This window comes from Mesoplodon bidens, assembly GCF_964165515.1.
Source record: "Mesoplodon bidens genome assembly, chromosome: 8".
Taxonomy (NCBI): Eukaryota; Metazoa; Chordata; class Mammalia; order Artiodactyla; family Ziphiidae; genus Mesoplodon; species Mesoplodon bidens.
The window spans coordinates 109,247,079-109,263,852 of record NC_138165.1 but is presented as its reverse complement, the minus strand read 5'-3'; the positions used below and the strand labels follow the sequence as shown (position 1 = coordinate 109,263,852).

At 47.5% G+C, this 16,774-nt stretch overlaps 1 protein-coding gene across 5 annotated transcripts in view; it reads right to left on the bottom strand.

The window, feature by feature from the left end:
- AGAP1 (ArfGAP with GTPase domain, ankyrin repeat and PH domain 1) overlaps positions 1–16,774 on the bottom strand; it is a 566,346-nt gene that overhangs the window by 204,949 nt on the left and 344,623 nt on the right. For all 5 annotated transcript variants that reach the window (XM_081243347.1, XM_081243348.1, XM_081243351.1 and 2 more), the window contains exon 10: positions 1,175–1,279. In XM_081243347.1, coding sequence (XP_081099473.1) covers positions 1,175–1,279 — 105 coding nt within the window. The remainder of the gene's footprint in view (positions 1–1,174; positions 1,280–16,774) is intronic.

Below are 16,774 nucleotides of genomic sequence, written 5' to 3'. Positions count from 1 at the left end.
TTTTAAAAAGGGAAATGTTCCTGAGAGTGCAGGGGAAAAAGCCACAGGAGATGAACTGATACCGTCTTTCCAGGAATGTGGCACTACATACCCAAAGCCCATAAAAGCATACACTGTTCAACTCAGGAAGGCTACGGCTAGGAATCTGCGGGAAATGGATGAGGACACCGAAGTGTCAAAAGAGGACACTGATTAGAGTTACTGACAACAGCAAAAATCATTCAAAATGTAAATTTACTTGCCAAATGTCTGTTCTGGAGATACTGTTAAGTCAATTAGGGCACATGTGCAGAATGAATGTTATATAACTATTTATAATGGTGGTATACATTTGCTGACATGGGAAGGTGCCTATGATCTTGCATCGTCTAGGAGAGCAGGCCACATGCCATGTGCACAGGGGGATTGCATGCTTGTGGAAGGAAAAAGCACAGAGTGTAGAAATGGCTGGGAATATACACCCCAAAATGTGAGCAGTCACGTTTTCCAGTGGGTATTTGGGGATTTTCATCTTCTTCAGTATGTTTATTTCTAACTTCTTGCCAATCACTGTGCAATTTTTTTAAAGTCTTTAAAATGAAAAGCTTAACACTGTGATATAATCAAACAACCAGCTAATACTATATATTCTAATCTACGCATTTGTCTACAACAAGGCAGATAAACATCACGCAGGATTCATGGAATGCGTTGTTCTGGAATAGTCATTACACCCCGTCTTCAGGTTTTACCAAAGCTTTCTAAAAGAGCTCACCGTGGGTGGAATGTCTACATTTCCCCCAGTGATGAAATTAATTGCCTTTTAATCTATCTTATAAAAATCACCAGCATAAGAGATCTTATTACACAGAGAAAACGAACTTGCCTCGCAAACTGGTATGTGTTCTTATCGGACAATAAAAACTGACTCATGAATTGCATTTAATTCTTGTTTTTGTTCTCAGCTGCTCGAGCTGACCCTGGGTTCCCTAGTCTAGATTTTCAGACAGATCTCTTTTTCTCCTCCTTTCTCTTTTACTACTTGCTTCTGTCTTTTTACTCTCACTTAAAATTTTTACTCTCATTTAAATACTACTTTAACCTCTAACAGAGCTGAAAGGCTTGACTGTGCTGGGACCCCCTCTGCCCCTCACAGCCCAACACCTGCTAATTTCTCTGAAGGAGCAATACTCACATGTAAACTTGGATGATAGGTCAGCACACCATTGTCACACAGGGTGACGTATTTCTTTTTCCATTCTTTGTTCAGTGATTTGCCACTTCGCTTCAGCAGCATGCCCTGTAAGGAGAAAGGAGGCAGGCAGAAATTAATATATATAAATTATAAAGTCCTGTGTCCATTTTTTAAAAAAAGAGTAGGCACATAGGTAATTTTTAAATTGTTAAACTTTCATTTTCTCTATGCCATCTTAAAATGGAAATGACACATTTTTAGCTTGGTAATTTGATTTTCTCCTTGCTTTTTCATATAATGTATTTATATCAACCAATTTCCTTTTCGTGTATGTGTGTGTAGAACTTAACTTTATGACATTAATGAGTGCTAAGATATGCCATTGGTTCAATAAATATAATACAAGCCATCCTGATGTGCTACATCATACCTTTTCTTATAACTAAGTTATAAGCACATGGAGCCCCTAAAGGTATTAAAAAGGAACCTACATTTCCTTTTCTAAAAATAAGACAGTAATCGGGCTTCCCTGGTGGCGCAGTGGTTGAGAGTCTGCCTGCCGATGCAGGGGACAAGGGTTCGTGCCCCGGTCTGGGAAGATCCCACATGCCGCGGAGTGGCTGGGCCTGTGAGAGCCGCTGAGCCTGCGCGTCCGGAGCCTGTGCTCCGCAATGGGAGAGGCCACAACAGTGAGAGGCCCGCGTACCACAAAAAAAAAAAAAAAAAAAAAGACAGTAATCATATTTTTACCTTATGATATTTACAAATAAGAACATTTTTTATAGTTTTTCATTTCAGATCTTTATTTATTAAAAATGAAATTCCAGGGCTTCCCTGGTGGCGCAGTGGTTGAGAGTCCGCCTGCTGATGCAGGGGGCTCGGGTTCGTGCCCCGGTCCAGGAAGATCCCACATGCTGCGGAGCGGCTGGGCCCGTGAGCCATGGCCGCTGAGTCTGTGTGTCTGGAGCCTGTGCCCCGCGATGGGAGAGGCCACCACCGCAGGGAGAGGCCCGCGTACCGCAAAAAAAAAAAAAAAAAAAAAAGAAATTCCATTTGCAAACTTAGCAACGGCATTTAATAGAGGAACTGTGTATAATTTACTTTAACCTATTTTTAATGAAATCACATTACGGCTTCTTGAAAACCATTCAAAACTTGAAACCAACACACTTCTGAAGTATATTTAATCCAGTCTTCCTTAGATGACTGAGGAGAATTTATTCTTGTTTTAACTACCAATTCCCAGCAAACCTTCTGCCTTGTTTGTAGGTTCTCCTGAGTTAAGAAAACCGAAGGCAGCCCTGAGCTCTGCCAGGCCCAACATCTTGACTTTGCACTTTTTCTTTCCCTTTTGGGGCTTCGCGCCTTCCTTACTCAGTCAATTTCAACTTGAGCTTTCATATCTGGATTCGTCTAACTCCTGTTCACAGAAAAGAAGGAAAACAGAAGAAACTCCTTCCTTGCTCTTCCTCTTGCTGCCCATTTATAAACCTACATGATGATAATTATGACTGAGAAAGCATAAGACTAATGCTAGTGAATTCACCCAGATCGAGGCAGAAAGAAAGTTGTAAGTTTGAAATAGAATCCGACACCTCAAAGAAGCAGAGGCATCCTGAGTCCCCTTGGGAATTTTTACCAGCCTCCATCCGCCTCCTGATTCTATTGATCAGGAACCAAAATACAAGAAAAAAATCAAGTAAGCATTTTTTATGCAATAGAATTAAGTTCCAATTAATTACCAATATTGTGACATTATTTTTACACCAAATGTTACAAATATAATGGATTATGAACCAACTCGGAACTCTGACCACAAATGTTTATTGTCGCTGAAAGAAAATATTTCAAAGTTTGAGGCAACACACAAAGTAAACCTTTGGAAAAGCATTTCTTTCCAAGTTCTTAAAGAAAGCATGTGACATAAAGCTGCAGACCTTGATTTCTCGGAATCTCAACCAATATAAACCAAACATGGCACTGAAACCAACAAAGGGAAGCAGGCCCAGAGGAAAATTTTACTTACATACCAAGGCGACACAAGTTCCAGGACATCGTAAGAACCAGTGGGAGAGGGGTGGTCGCCATTGGTGACAATGAATTAGTGACAATGAAAAAGCAACACTTAAAATCATGAAATGTCCCTCCCTGGTGGGATTTCTAAGATATTAAAACTTAGCCTAACAGAATGTGACACAAGTTCTCCTGCAGGCTCACATTTTCCCACCACCATCCATTTTAGCTGGAATTCCAACAATACCAGGGGTTGGGGTTACTATGTGTCACTGGTGGCTGAGAGCCGCCCTGGGCCTTAGAAAGCTTTTCCTCCAGCCTCAAACGAAATGCAGGCCGCAGGTCACACCCCAGGGCTCCGTGCAGATGGACATACAGAAGTCTTTCAGCTAGCACGTGGGCACTTTCAAGGGCAAATCCTACAATCCCCGGTGAAAGGTATAAAGACTTATTTCTTAAGGGAATAAAGGGAAAACTTATCAGGAGGCCACGTGAAGAGACGACGTCATAGTTTTCTGGGAAATTAAATTAGGCCAATTTGTTTGGTCGTAGGAAAACGTAATGTCTTGTTGAAAAAAAAAATCCAAATCTTGACAATCTTAAGTAAATTCCGTGGTTCACCTCGCAGGATTATCTCTGATTACATGTACTATTCAAATGCTGCAACATTCAGCAGACCTGAACACCCTGGTGGCCTAGGAGCCATATTTCTGCCCTTCAGCCTTGGCCCCAGCTGGGTTTATTATCCCACCCCTCACAGAGCCCACCCCACCAAGACTGCAGTAGAGACTGAACCGATTGGCTGCCTGGCTCCCCACGTCACGCTGCATGCAAGATGAGGTCGCCCAGCTGCTGGTCTGGGCAGAGCCGGACCAGGGAAGGCGCACTTTTCTTTCAGTGGCTTGAGCGCTAGCAGGTGCTGATGCGTTTTCTAAGTGTCGTCATTTTTCTCTCTCTCACTCGCTCCCCGTAAGCAGCAGGGCAGGGGTAGCAGAGTTATGACGGCTCCCTCGTTACAGACGTGTACTCTGACCACAGAGGTAAGGGAGCTCGTTAGTGATGGGAAGTGACAGGACCAGCCACCGTGCCCTCTTCATTCCTGCCATTATACTGGGCTGCTGAGTTCTGGCCTGTGGGCAATGACCACAATGGTCAAACCGACCAGTGTCCCCACCACTGCCTGGCCTACAGCCTCGAAGCACCAGCTCCCTCCTCCCAGGGCACAAAACCCAAACGTGGGGAGCGGCGGGTCACCCAGGATCCTGGAGGCACCTCCAGTCTGGTTCCTCTCTTGAGAGGGCACTGAGAATCCAGGATTGCAAGGGAATATAAAATACCAGTAGCATTTGGTCTGGTATTTTACATTCACGCAGTGAAAGAACAGATAAGCACCATTCTAACATGAACAAATTCAAATCTGTTCCTGAAAATACATTGTATACGGATCCAGAGGAAGGGGTTTCTGTTTGCTAAATCTTAAGAGTACGCTGAAAATGCCCTAAACTCTGAGTGTCCTGGAGAGAGGGGAGACCAGGATGAGGATTTATGGAAGCAAATCTCCAGCTTACTAAAAGATTCCAGGAAGCGGGGGGTCAGGCTGTTGCAAGTGGAGAAGGCCAGACCTCTTGATGGGGTGGAGAAGGTCAATGAGGCACAGAGGAGCCAACGGTCCAGGAACGGTGCCCCGGACTGAGCAGGGAACGCAGGGTCCGCATCTGCGTTTCCAGATTTCCTGATGACCCAAGAGAAGAAGAAAAACTGGAGCTTTATGTGACGGCTCCTTACTTTAGAATGTCAGTAACAGATTACACACCATCTGTGCGTAATTCAGGCCAAACCCAACACGTCTGCAGGCCAGACGCAGGCACCTCTGTGTCTGTGACCTCCGGCTAAGAGTTAGCAGAAGGTGGTAGCGGGGTCTGGAACAAGGTGCTGGACCTCCCACGGCTGGGCCACATGGGACCTCCATCCTATCACCCAGACAACAGCCATCCACAGGCTTGCACTTCCTGGAAGGGGAGTCCCAGGAAAGCCCAGGGCTGTGGATTAATGCCCACAGCTCTGGACGTCAGGGTCCACTTCTGCACTTACGTGTGTGAACCTTTAGAAAAGGTCATCCAAAACACTAGGAGAAACCAGCAAACTGTGTGGTCTCTCCATAAATAATAAAAAGAGCCCCATCCTGAAAAACATGATGAAACACGAGGTCTTTGGTGAGTCAAGGGCGTGGGAGGCAGCAAAGCAGGATGAACTTTTGTAATGATGAACTTCAAATGAGGAGACTCAGGAAACAGCTTCTGTGGATTAAAGGTGTGTTTCCTTCTGCTTTCTTTCTATTTTTTTTTCTTAAATTAATTCTGAACCCTGATTTTTATTTTTTTTTGCGGTACGCGGGCCTCTCACTGTTGTGACCTCTCCTGTTGCAGAGCACAGGCTCCGGACGCGCAGGCTCAGTGGCCATGGCTCACGGGCCCAGCCGCTCCGCGGCATGTGGGATCTTCCCGGACCGGGGCACGAACCCGTGTCCCCCGCATCGGCAGGTGGACTCTCAACCACTGCGCCACCAGGGAAGTCCCCTGAACCCTGATTTTTAGAGAGTATTTGTATCAAGTGGGAATCACAGAATTTCAGAATCACAAGAGACTCTGGAAGTCAAACCATTCCATCCTGAACCTGCTAGACCAATATTTATGCTTGATCCCTGCCCGGGGTCACCCTGCTCAAGAATCCCTGGGGACAGTGAACCCATGGGCCTGGACCCCTAGAGCTGCCTGAGCAGGGCTCCGCTGCCCTCCGGGGGGCAAGCCTGGTCTGTAACTCTGGAGTGCAGCCTGCCCCCAGCATGCCCTTCTTTTGAGGGACCAAGGACAGTTGCCACAAAGGCCCAAAGAGATGTCACAGAGCTACACAGCCAAGCCCCTTCTTAGCCCCAGACTCCTCCCAAAGCAAAAGGTTCCAACGCTCTGACACAGTGGGACTCTCCTCTTGAGCACAGGCAGTGTCCCCCAAAGTGCTGAAGGGAGAGAACCCACCACCTCCCTTTAGGACCAACGTCCACCGATGAAGCAGGATGCTCTAACATGCTAACAGCCCCTCACTGCAGGCTGAGCCCCTACACTGGATCCCCCATGCTTCTGCCATCCCAGACTTACACAATTTCTACTCTAACTACCAGGAAAATGGAAAACCCTAAAAATAGTTCATTTTAAACTTTTGAAGGACACGAAGCCCTGATCCCACAAGCCAGAAGATGACAGAGGCCGGAGGCGCTCTGCCAGAGACTCACGGGCGGGCAGCTCCCATCAGCGAGTGTAAATGGTCCTTCTGATTCTAAGTCTCTTTGATTCTGTGTGACCCAGGGCAAGACCGCATGGCAGAATGTCAAAATGTATACTTGGTCTATCTTTCAGATGCCACTTTTGTACATGTAAAAACGATTTCCTGCTTAAGATCGTTTCTTGTGGACCAGCTATCCCAGTGTAGACGTCAGTTACAGTTAATGCTTTATTTGAATTTCGTATGGCTTATGCATCTGTTTTAAATATTTTTTATTTCAAAACAATATCGGGCTCATTGTGAGCCAGACGCTGCTCTAAGAGCCTTACAAGTAAGTATTAACTCACTGAAAGCTTATGACGACCTGATGGTAATTACTATGACTATCCCCATTTTACAGATGAGGCCACTGAGGCACAGAGAGGCTATGTAACTTGCCCAACTCACACAGCCAGCTTGGTAGCTGATTTCAAGACAGCTTCCAATGCACCAGGCTTCGTGGTATTTGTGTCCCTGTGTAAATCATCCCACACTGACTCAGGGGTGCCTGAGACTCACTTTAACCAACAGTAGCAGTTGCAGTGATGCTACCTACACTGGGTTTAACCCTTAAGAAATCCTGGCAGCTTCTGCTTTGGGGAGCTCTGACCAAGAAGCCATGCTGTGCTCTGTCCATAGTCCTGAACCACAGAATTATGAGAAATAATAATAGTTTTTTTCAAATCATTAGGGTTTGGGGTAGAGTATTAGGCAAAAATAGACTAGAAAAACAGAACTAGCATCCTGCATTGCTGTAACAAAAATCAAAAACACATGTAACTGGCTTGGAACCAGGCAGCTGGCTGAGGCTGGCAGGGACTGAACAGCTGGAAGGACCGTGCTCCCTGAGGTTGGAGAAAGGGATCTGACTTGTGTGCTGGCAGGACGGACAGTTAGCAGACCTGCTCCCCGTGGGAACATGCAGCACAGCCAGGATGCGCAGTGAACCCCTGGATGGACATGGCTAAGATTTCCTAGCAGAATGCCAAACAGGCTAACTGCTCTGATGAGCTCTGATGAGTCTGGGAGGAGGGAGAGGAGATCAAGGTAGTTTTCAAGCAGAATTAGAAAAAATATTTCTGATTTAAAAACCTTACTGGACCAGACCACGAGAAAAACTGTTTCTCAATCCCAGCTTCGCCTGCAGTAGAAAACTCTGAGAGTAAGAACTGGCCTCGGAACAAAGATCGAATCCAGGGAATGGCAGGAGATGTGATCTCAGACCCCACCAAGAGTGTGGCAGTCAGACCCCCTTCTTGAGAACTCAGAAAGATTTAAGCTACCCCCTTCCCATTATCAGAAGACGTGTGGATCAGAGACAGGAACCTGTGGATTGGCTTTTGCCTAATGGACAAAATTTGTAATTTGATACAAAGGACACCCACAAGGTTTTTAAAGGAATTACACCACTTTGGACTAAAAAGCACAGAGGGGACTTCCGTGGTGGTGCAGTGGTTAAGAATCTGCCTGCCAATGCAGGTGACTCGGGTTCAAACCCTGGTCCGGGAAGATCCCACATGCCACAGAGCAACTAAGCCCGCGCTCCACAACTACTGAGTCTGTGCTCTAGAGCCCGTGAGCCACAACTACTGAGCCCGCATGCCACAACTACTGAAGCCCGTGCACCTAGAGCCTGTGCTCTGCAATAAAGAGAAGCCACGGCAATGAGAAACCCGAGCACCGCAACCAAGAGTAGCCCCTGCTCGCCGCAACTAGAGAAAGCCCAGGCACAGCAACAAAGACCCAACACAGCCATAAAAATAAATAAATAAATAGATAGATAAATAAATAAATAAACTCATTAAAAAATAAAATAAAATAAAATAAAAAGCACAGAGAAGTTTCAAAATGAAAAGAGGCCCTGGGCTTTCAACCCAAGTACAGGCTGAGAAAGCTACATAGCTGTGAACACAGGCCATTTCTTATGGAGAAGGAAGGCTGACTCAGACAGCAGAGCCCAGGGCCAAGGAGGACGCCCCTGGGAGCAGAACACGCCCTGTGCTGTGGACCAGTAACATCTACAGCTGTTCTGTCCCGCTCCTCCTTTTTGGAATAAGGTACCTGCTGTGGTTCTCCTGTGCTGGTGTCAGCACCGTGAGTGTGTGCGTGCGTGCGTGCGTGTTTATGTGTATGATAACTTGTCCCTCGAGTACCTGGTCTTCAGATGGAAAGGTCATATCCCAGGAGCCTCAGCTACATGTGCACCTGATGTAGATGACAGCCTGAGCCAGATGCCACGATGGAATGAGACTTGGTGAATCTGGGGACAGGGTGAGGGTATTTTGCACGTGGGAGGGCAGATTGAAGTAGCTAGTCTCCGAAGATGACCCTCAAACACTCAGCTCACTCTGTCATCCCAGGCCCTCAGACTCGATTTAACTAGTAGAATGTGGTGGGAATGATGCTATTGTTCTGGCCGAAGCCTTAAGAAGGCCTGGAAGCTCCTGTTTTTGTGTCATTGGGCGCCCTAGCATCTTTGTAAGAAATTGGACCACTTTTCTAGGGAGACAGTGAGAAGGGAGAGACCCTGAGACTACATGGAGGAGAATCGGGGTCTCGGATACACGATGGTCGTCGACCGGCTGGCGTCAACCCCCAGCCGTAGGAGCCACGTCTGCTGAGGCACCAGATGTGACTGAAGAAATCATCTTGTATGCCCCAGCCCTAGAAGGCATTTTGTGGAGCAGAAACGAGCTGTCCCCAACATCCCTGCTTCAAAGTCCTGACCCATAGAGCCATGAGCAATAATAAAATGGTTACTGTTTTAAACCACTATGATTTGGGTTAATTACCAGCAACATATAACCAATGCAGTGGGGCGAGCCGGGAGCGATAGTCTATACTCATAACCGGAAGCTACACCACCTTCCTGTGAAGCATTTCACCCTCCAGACCAATTTCAAAGCTTTAACATCTTTTACTAGTTTGCATAGTAAGAAATTTAAGGGCTTTGTGACATCTCAAATATTCCTCTTCTCTTACTTAGAAATGGCAAACGTTGATCTAATTGCTACCATCTCATTCATTTACTGATGCATCAGAAAGACTGATTTTTAATGCTCTACAACCAAAACATCAGATTCTAGGCAGGCATTTCTTGCTTTTTTGGCTCAGGGAACTTTTTCTATGGTGGAGCAAAGAGTAGAATTGTCTTTTGGCTGCAATCTCTTTATTAGTCATGTGTATACTCTGCGTAGTCCCAAGCGGTCATTGAAAGCCAAAAGCAATGTTAAGTGTACAAGCTTTAAATAACTTACAAAGTTAATGTAATGAATGTGAGTGCTATCTGAAATCCATCACTCAGTGCCCGCTGCAGCCCCAAGCTGTGATAAAACACCACTCATAAATTTCTATTAAAACTCTGTTCGATAGCAATTATTTACCAACAAAGATTTACTGATTGCATTAGAGGCTGGGGGTCTAAAGCAGGCAAATCAGTCTTTGTTTTGAGTTGCAGGGACCAGTGGCGTTGGCGTCTGTGAGCACAGAGATCATCACGACACCGGAGGAACATTTAACAGCCAGGGTCCTACGAGGCAATGGAGGACCAGCCAGCTGCAGGCTGCGCCACGGAAAGATCAGACCATCGACAGACACATCCACGAAGCACTGATCTTTGCTCTGAGGCAGCATTTCTCATCTGCTTTAACAGCCACTGGAGGCCATGCATGCATCTGACTGAAAGCAAAGGAGAGGCCATGTGTGATTCAGCAGTGATATAAATTGAATTATCCTGGTGCACTTGAGGGGGTGCCGATAGCTTCCTAATTACCAAGTTTAAAAAGACGGTAGTTTTTCCAGGGTTTGAAATCATCCACACAAGTTCAGAAATGTTTAGTATTTCTGCTTCTAAAAAAGAAGTGTGTGGGCCTCCCTGGTGGCGCAGTGGTTGGGAGTCCGCCTGCCGATGCAGGGGATACGGGTTCGTGCCCCGGTCTGGGAGGATCCCATATGCCGCGGAGCGGCTGGGCCCGTGAGCCATGGCCGCTGGGCCTGCGCATCCGGAGCCTGTGCTCCGCAACGGGAGAGGCCACAGCAGTGAGAGGCCCGCATACCACAAAAAAAAAAAAAAAAAAAGAAGTGTGGTTTGAGTCCTTCTTTGGTTCTACAATGAACACTTGTTAAGGGTGCCTCGGGGACTTTATGATTCGCATTCTTAGTAATTTTGAGTAGATTCTCATGATAGCAGTTAAAGGTTTTCTATGGAATTTCTAATATGTCGCAGAGAAAAGCTGGCATCTTTACCTGAGATCCAAAGAGTAAGATCACCAATCATTCAATTTTCACACTTTCATTTAGTACTTTTATTCCCATCAAGATTTTTCCTGTAACATGTATTATACTTGTGGTTTACTTATGTTTTGTTGACTTAAAGAAAAAAAATAAACTAGGAAAGGGCATTTGGATGAGTGGTACATTTCATCATTAGAAATTGGGGAAGCACAGGAGTCGAACGACCATACAAGGGACAGCGACATTCTTCTCCCCTGTCAGGGGCTCCTGCAGAAGCCCCTCCAGCTGGGCATCACTCCCCGCTGTGTCTCCCCCGATAGCCCACTCTTCCAGAACAAAACTTCTCTCTCCATCCTATTCCTGCTCTCTCATTAGGCTAAGCTGTCCCTTGCAGATAACAAATATACACTTTACCAAGAGCATGCCTGGACCCAAAGGAGTGGAAATTCACGCACAGAAGTGTCTGTTGCAGGAGGTGAAGTCTGTGCCCGCCTCCCCTCACATCCTTCCATCACTTACACATGGGACCGAGACGACATCAGCAAACTCCCCGTTAGGAGCGTTGGACGTATAATCCTGAGCGCTGGGCTCATCCCCATTTTAACAGGAATCTCAACGCCAGTGCACCCTACAGAGACTGTGAGCGCTGGGAATCCTGCAGCACTGGGGCTGGCAAAGTCTGGCCTGTGGGCCGAATCCAATCTTCTGCCTCTTTTTGTAAATAAAATTTCATTGGAACGCAGCCATGTCCATTCTTACATAGGGCTGCTTTCACCCAGTACAGCTCAGGAGTTGAAGGAAAGACCGTGTGACTTGCAAAGCGTAAATTACTAGCTATATGGCCCTTAAAAGGAGAAGGTTGCTGAGCCCTGCTATAGGATATGGAACCATGAAGAAGCAATTGGCAGCCACTGACTTAATTTACTTTATTTTTTAAAATAAATTTATTTATTTTATTTATTTATTTTTGGCTGCGTTGGGTCTTCATTGCTGCACGCGGGCTTTCTCTAGTTGCAGCGAGCGGGGCCTACTCTTCGTCGTGGTGCGTGGGCTTCTCACTGCGGTGGTTTCTTTCGTTGAGGAGCACGGGCTCTAGGCACGCAGGCTCAGTAGCTGTGGCTCATTGGCTCTACAGCGCGGGCTCAGTAGTTGTGGCTCGCGGGCTCTAGAGCGCAGGCTCAGTAGTTGTGGTGCGCGGGCTTAGTTGCTCCACAGCATGTGGGATCTTCCTGGACCAGGGCTCAAACCTGTGTCCCCTGCACTGGCAGGTGGATTCTTAACCACTGCACCACCAGGGAAGTCCCAACTGACTTAATTTAAAGTTGGCAAATTCTGCTCTTTTCCCCCAAGTTCCCATCTTGCATCCTCCCCTTACTCCTGCTGAAGACCCTCTTACACTCTAGCACTCTATGGAAGCTGGGCTCTGGGCTTCCATAACCTCTGCTGAAACAAGCCATCACCTGGACCCTTAGAATAATGGTTGTTCTGGGCTGAATTATATTCCCCCTAAATTTTTATTGTGAAGTCCTAATCCCCAGGACCTCAAAATGTGACTGCATTTGGAGATACAGGGCCTTTAAAGAACCTATGGCTAATGAGGCCTTTAGGATGGGCCCTAACCCAGAATGACTGATGTCCTTATAGGAAGAGATTCAGACACAGACACACATGGAGGGAAGATGATGTGAAGACACAGGGAGAAGGTGGCCAACCACAAACCGAGGCAAGAGTCCTCCAAAGAAGGACATCACCTTGATCGCAGACTTCCAGGCTTCAGGACTGTGAGAAAATAAATGTCTGGGTTTTTTTTTGTTTTTTAGCGGTACGTGGGCCTCTCACTGTTGTGGCCTCTCCCGTTGTGGAGCACAGGCTCCGGACGCGCAGGCTCAGCGGCCATGGCTCACGGGCCCAGCCGCTCCGCGGCATGTGGGATCCTCCCGGACCGGGACACGAACCCGTGTCCCCTGCATCGGCAGGCGGACTTCTCAACCACTGCGCCACCAGGGAAGCCCTAACTGCCTGTTTTTAAGGCTCCCAGTCTGTGGAACTGTAACCGAGCAGGACCCTATGGGGCCTTCCCGGGACAGATGCCCTCCCGCCCCACGTGTCCTCCACCTGTCCCTTGTCTGTAGAAAAACTTTAATAAAAGTTTTGAATAAATTTAATCAGAGAAGTGAGAAAATGCAGGAAGAAAACAGTCAAGCAAAACAAAGTAATAGTTTAGCCATTAAACAAAGTCAAGGACCTTTAGTTCCTCCTCAAGGGCTACAGATAATATTCTAAGTCTTATCCTTTGAGCTGTTTTGCAGATACTGAAACCCACACCAGGTGGGAGAAGTTAACTGCATGCTGCCCACCAGCACACAGACCCCAGACGGGCTGGAACCAGAAGGCTGATGATACTGACTCCCGATGACCTCACCACCAACCAATCAGAAGAGTGTCTGTGAGCTGATCACACACCCTCCAACCCCCCTCCCTCACCCTGTCTTTAAAAACCTGTCCCTGGAAGCCAACGGGCAATTCAGGCCGTTTGAGCACGAGCTGCCTGGACCCCGTGCTTGGTGCCCTGCAATAAACACTGCCCTTCCGTTCACCACAACCCGGCGCCAGGAGACTGGCTTGACTGCGGGCAAGGGGACCCAAGTTTGGTTCTGGAATAGTACTTTGTTACGGCAGCCCTGAAAGACTAGCACAGTGGTGCACAAACAGGTTGTAAGCTGCTGTAGGACAGAGAAATGGTCTCATCCACTGGCACCCAGCACAGCAGGTAGTACAGCCCGGACCTCACCACGAATGCCCTGCAGGTCCCCACGTCACACAGCACCTTCAGCTCTCAACTCCCTGCTCACTCGAGTCTCACTTTTCCTCCCCAGTAGGAAGTGTTCCCTGAGTATCCATCAGGCACCTCAAATACAGCACACCCCAACAGACTGGGAATTCTGGGGCGCCAGCTCTGTCGGAGCTGGCATGCGGCGAGTCCTAAATAATCACCCCAATTTACAGATGTGCCTGGTTCTAAACTATCTCCCCAAATCCGGAATGTCTCCAAATAGCAGAGCAATCCATCGAAAACCTAAACCCAAAAACAAAAAAGCAGGGAGGGTGTAACGACCCGCCCCTCAATTACAAGGCCATCGAATCACATCGGGATGAGGGACCCACCTATTATAGGTTTAACAGGAAAAAGCAAGCGGGACAAAAATGACAAGACCATACACCGTGGATCAAAACAGCTTGTGTTTCTAGACGTAGAAAAATACTCTTAAGTAAAAGAAGAAAGTCAGTATAACAACCGTTCATTATATGCAAGAAGATAATTTTTATTAAATGGTCTCCCCAGATGCTCCTCAGACAGAAAAATTCTAGCAAATTCATACACGTGAGGCTTGGCTGTCAGTGTTGGTAAAAGGAGACGGACCAATTCGACCAGGACCTGCAAGCTCTGCCACGACTCCACCATTTTAACTTTCCACCTAGTTTAGAGTGTTTCCATAGAAACAGCAGGAAGCCCCTCTTGGCTGAGCTCTTTTTTTGGAATAGTAATATCTGCATCCCTAGCCCCCCATCCAGAGGATCTATTACACCACAAATGGAAGCTTCGCTCCAGCCTGTGGAGGGAGTTGGGGGACGAGGCCAAGGGACCAGTGAGGATTCTGGATCTCTAAGCAGCTTTCTGTCATTCTGCCAGGTTGTAGGGTACAAAGGGTTCCACTTTAATTGAGCTGTCAGCATCTCCGGCAATCCTATAAAGCCTCGATTATGCACGGCGGGGTTAGTGACACACTTGTTATTGTGGTTGCCCTATTTGCGAAACCCAAGCCTGCACCACGCGCGGGTCAGCTCACCCGCGCGACCTTCCTGTCATTAGCCGCGTCGATTTCTACCTCACCGCTGAGAAAATCACACGGCGCGGCTTCAAAGCGCCGGCCGGGACTGGATTCGACCAGGAGCTAATCACCCACAAATCCAGCTCAAATGGCAATAATTGGCTAAACTGCTCCCCTCTCCAGAGCTCAGCAGTAATTTGGGATAATAAAGAAAAGAATTATTCAGCCAACTGCCCCGGAATGGATGCTTTGTGACCGACACACTTCACATTTTAATAATGATGGACACGGAATCCAATTTAATTCCGTGTCAACTGAATAACGAGACGGAGAACAATGATGGGGAAGGGAAAAAAGTTTGTTGGTTTTTTCCCCCTTTTTAGAAAAGCACGTTAACCCTGAGGAACGCTGAAGAGATGTGAACTTCCCGTTAGGTCTGGCTGAATTATGAAGTCCCAACAAGAACCAAATGAATTCTAAACAGGGGTGGAAAAACAAAACAATGAGGCTGCTATATATTGGGATAATTTAAAACAACAACCAAAAACACTCCCCTCATCGAACGAAAAGAAAGGAAATGAAGAAGAAACCATTCCCACCAGGATGGACAGATCCTTCTTGATTTTTCTAGTTAATATCATCTCTTGATCACTTCGTTTGTCTTCCCTCTTACCCTGCCTCTTTCTGCCACCAGGGTTGCGGCAGCTGGGATGAGAGCTCTGCCCTAATGGCAGCCTGGTGACACGGCTGCGGTCACCCCGCAACACTGACTGCCGTCCGGGGGCCCAGCGGGCGCGCGGCGGAGCAGGGCTGCTCCATCATCATCCCAGTCCTGACCTGTCCTCCCACTCAGACCGCCCCTGGAGGCGAGAACCACAAACAAAACCTGCGGGCTGGAGATGGACTCCACTCGCTCGGAGCCGGTGAGACTTCTTTTACTAAAGAAAATCAAACTGAATTCAATCCCCCGCCTCGGAAGCCAGGACACCCCGGCGTCCAGCCGGGTGGCAGCGTGAGGCCGAGGATGGAGGGGCCCCTTTGTGCGATGGGGGGCATTGCCCCAAGTACAAACTGTGGGGCGACACATGTGAACGTGTGTGTGCAAACGTGGCAGAGAGGAATTCCTGGACAAGCAACAATAAAAAACCAGCAGCTGCTTCTTTATTCAAGCAAATGATCCCTAAATCCAGTCATCAGCCCCCATACGATACCCACCAGGGCGACTGTTAGCGTGCGTGTGAGCAGGGTATGTGTGGGGACATGGAGGTTACCTGGTGTGAGACATCAGGTGAGCTATGAGTAGATTTTACATCTCCACCAGCTAAGTATTAGTCTTCTGCAGGGGAGATGCGTCTTTTCTCCCCTAACCAACACTTCTAAACATGTTCTCCTTGGGATACACTCATTTCTCGCTTCCTTCTCCTTTCTCTCCTACCTGTCTGCCAACTGCCCGCCCACCTGCTTCAGATGCTGCCACCACTGAGACCTGGTTTCTTTCCAGGTTACACTCTGCCCCTAGAAAGTCACCCGCAGCTGTGGACAGCTCTCCCAGGGCCCCCCAGGTAGCTCCTTCCCACCGTGTTCAGGCTCCCCGTCACGCCCAGACCGGGCAGCACTGCCAAACTGGTGAGAGTTGTCACCAACTGTGGCACCCCTGCCCCCGCCTCTCTCACCTCCTCAGCTGGCATCTCCTAGTCAGCTTAAGTCCCCCCAGCTCTGGGCCTGCTATGCCCAGCGGAGTCACCACGAGCCCCAGGTGACAAGTGAGGACTCCACCTGTCCTCAGCTCTGAGGCTTGCTGTAGGTGTAAACCAAAACCACACACCAGATTTTGAAGGCTTAGCAGGAAAAAAGGGCAACTTTTTAAATTGGTTACATGCTGACATGATTTAAATTGGGAGAGACTCAGTTAAACAAAGCATTATTAAATTTCATTTCACTTTGTTCTTATTTACTCTTTCTAATATGAATACCAAAAGAGGGGTGCGACTGTATCTGTGGTTCACATTCTGTTTCTATCTGACACTGCTGCCTACCCAGATCACATCTGATCCCCCGTCGGGCTTGTGGGCTTCTGTAGCAGCAGCTTAACCAGGGGAGAGACCATTCTCGTCTATGCTCATTTTTGTTTCCTATAGCCTGGCACACAACAAGTGCTCAAAAAAATGCTGTTGGACAAATGAACACATAACTGTATGACATAACCATC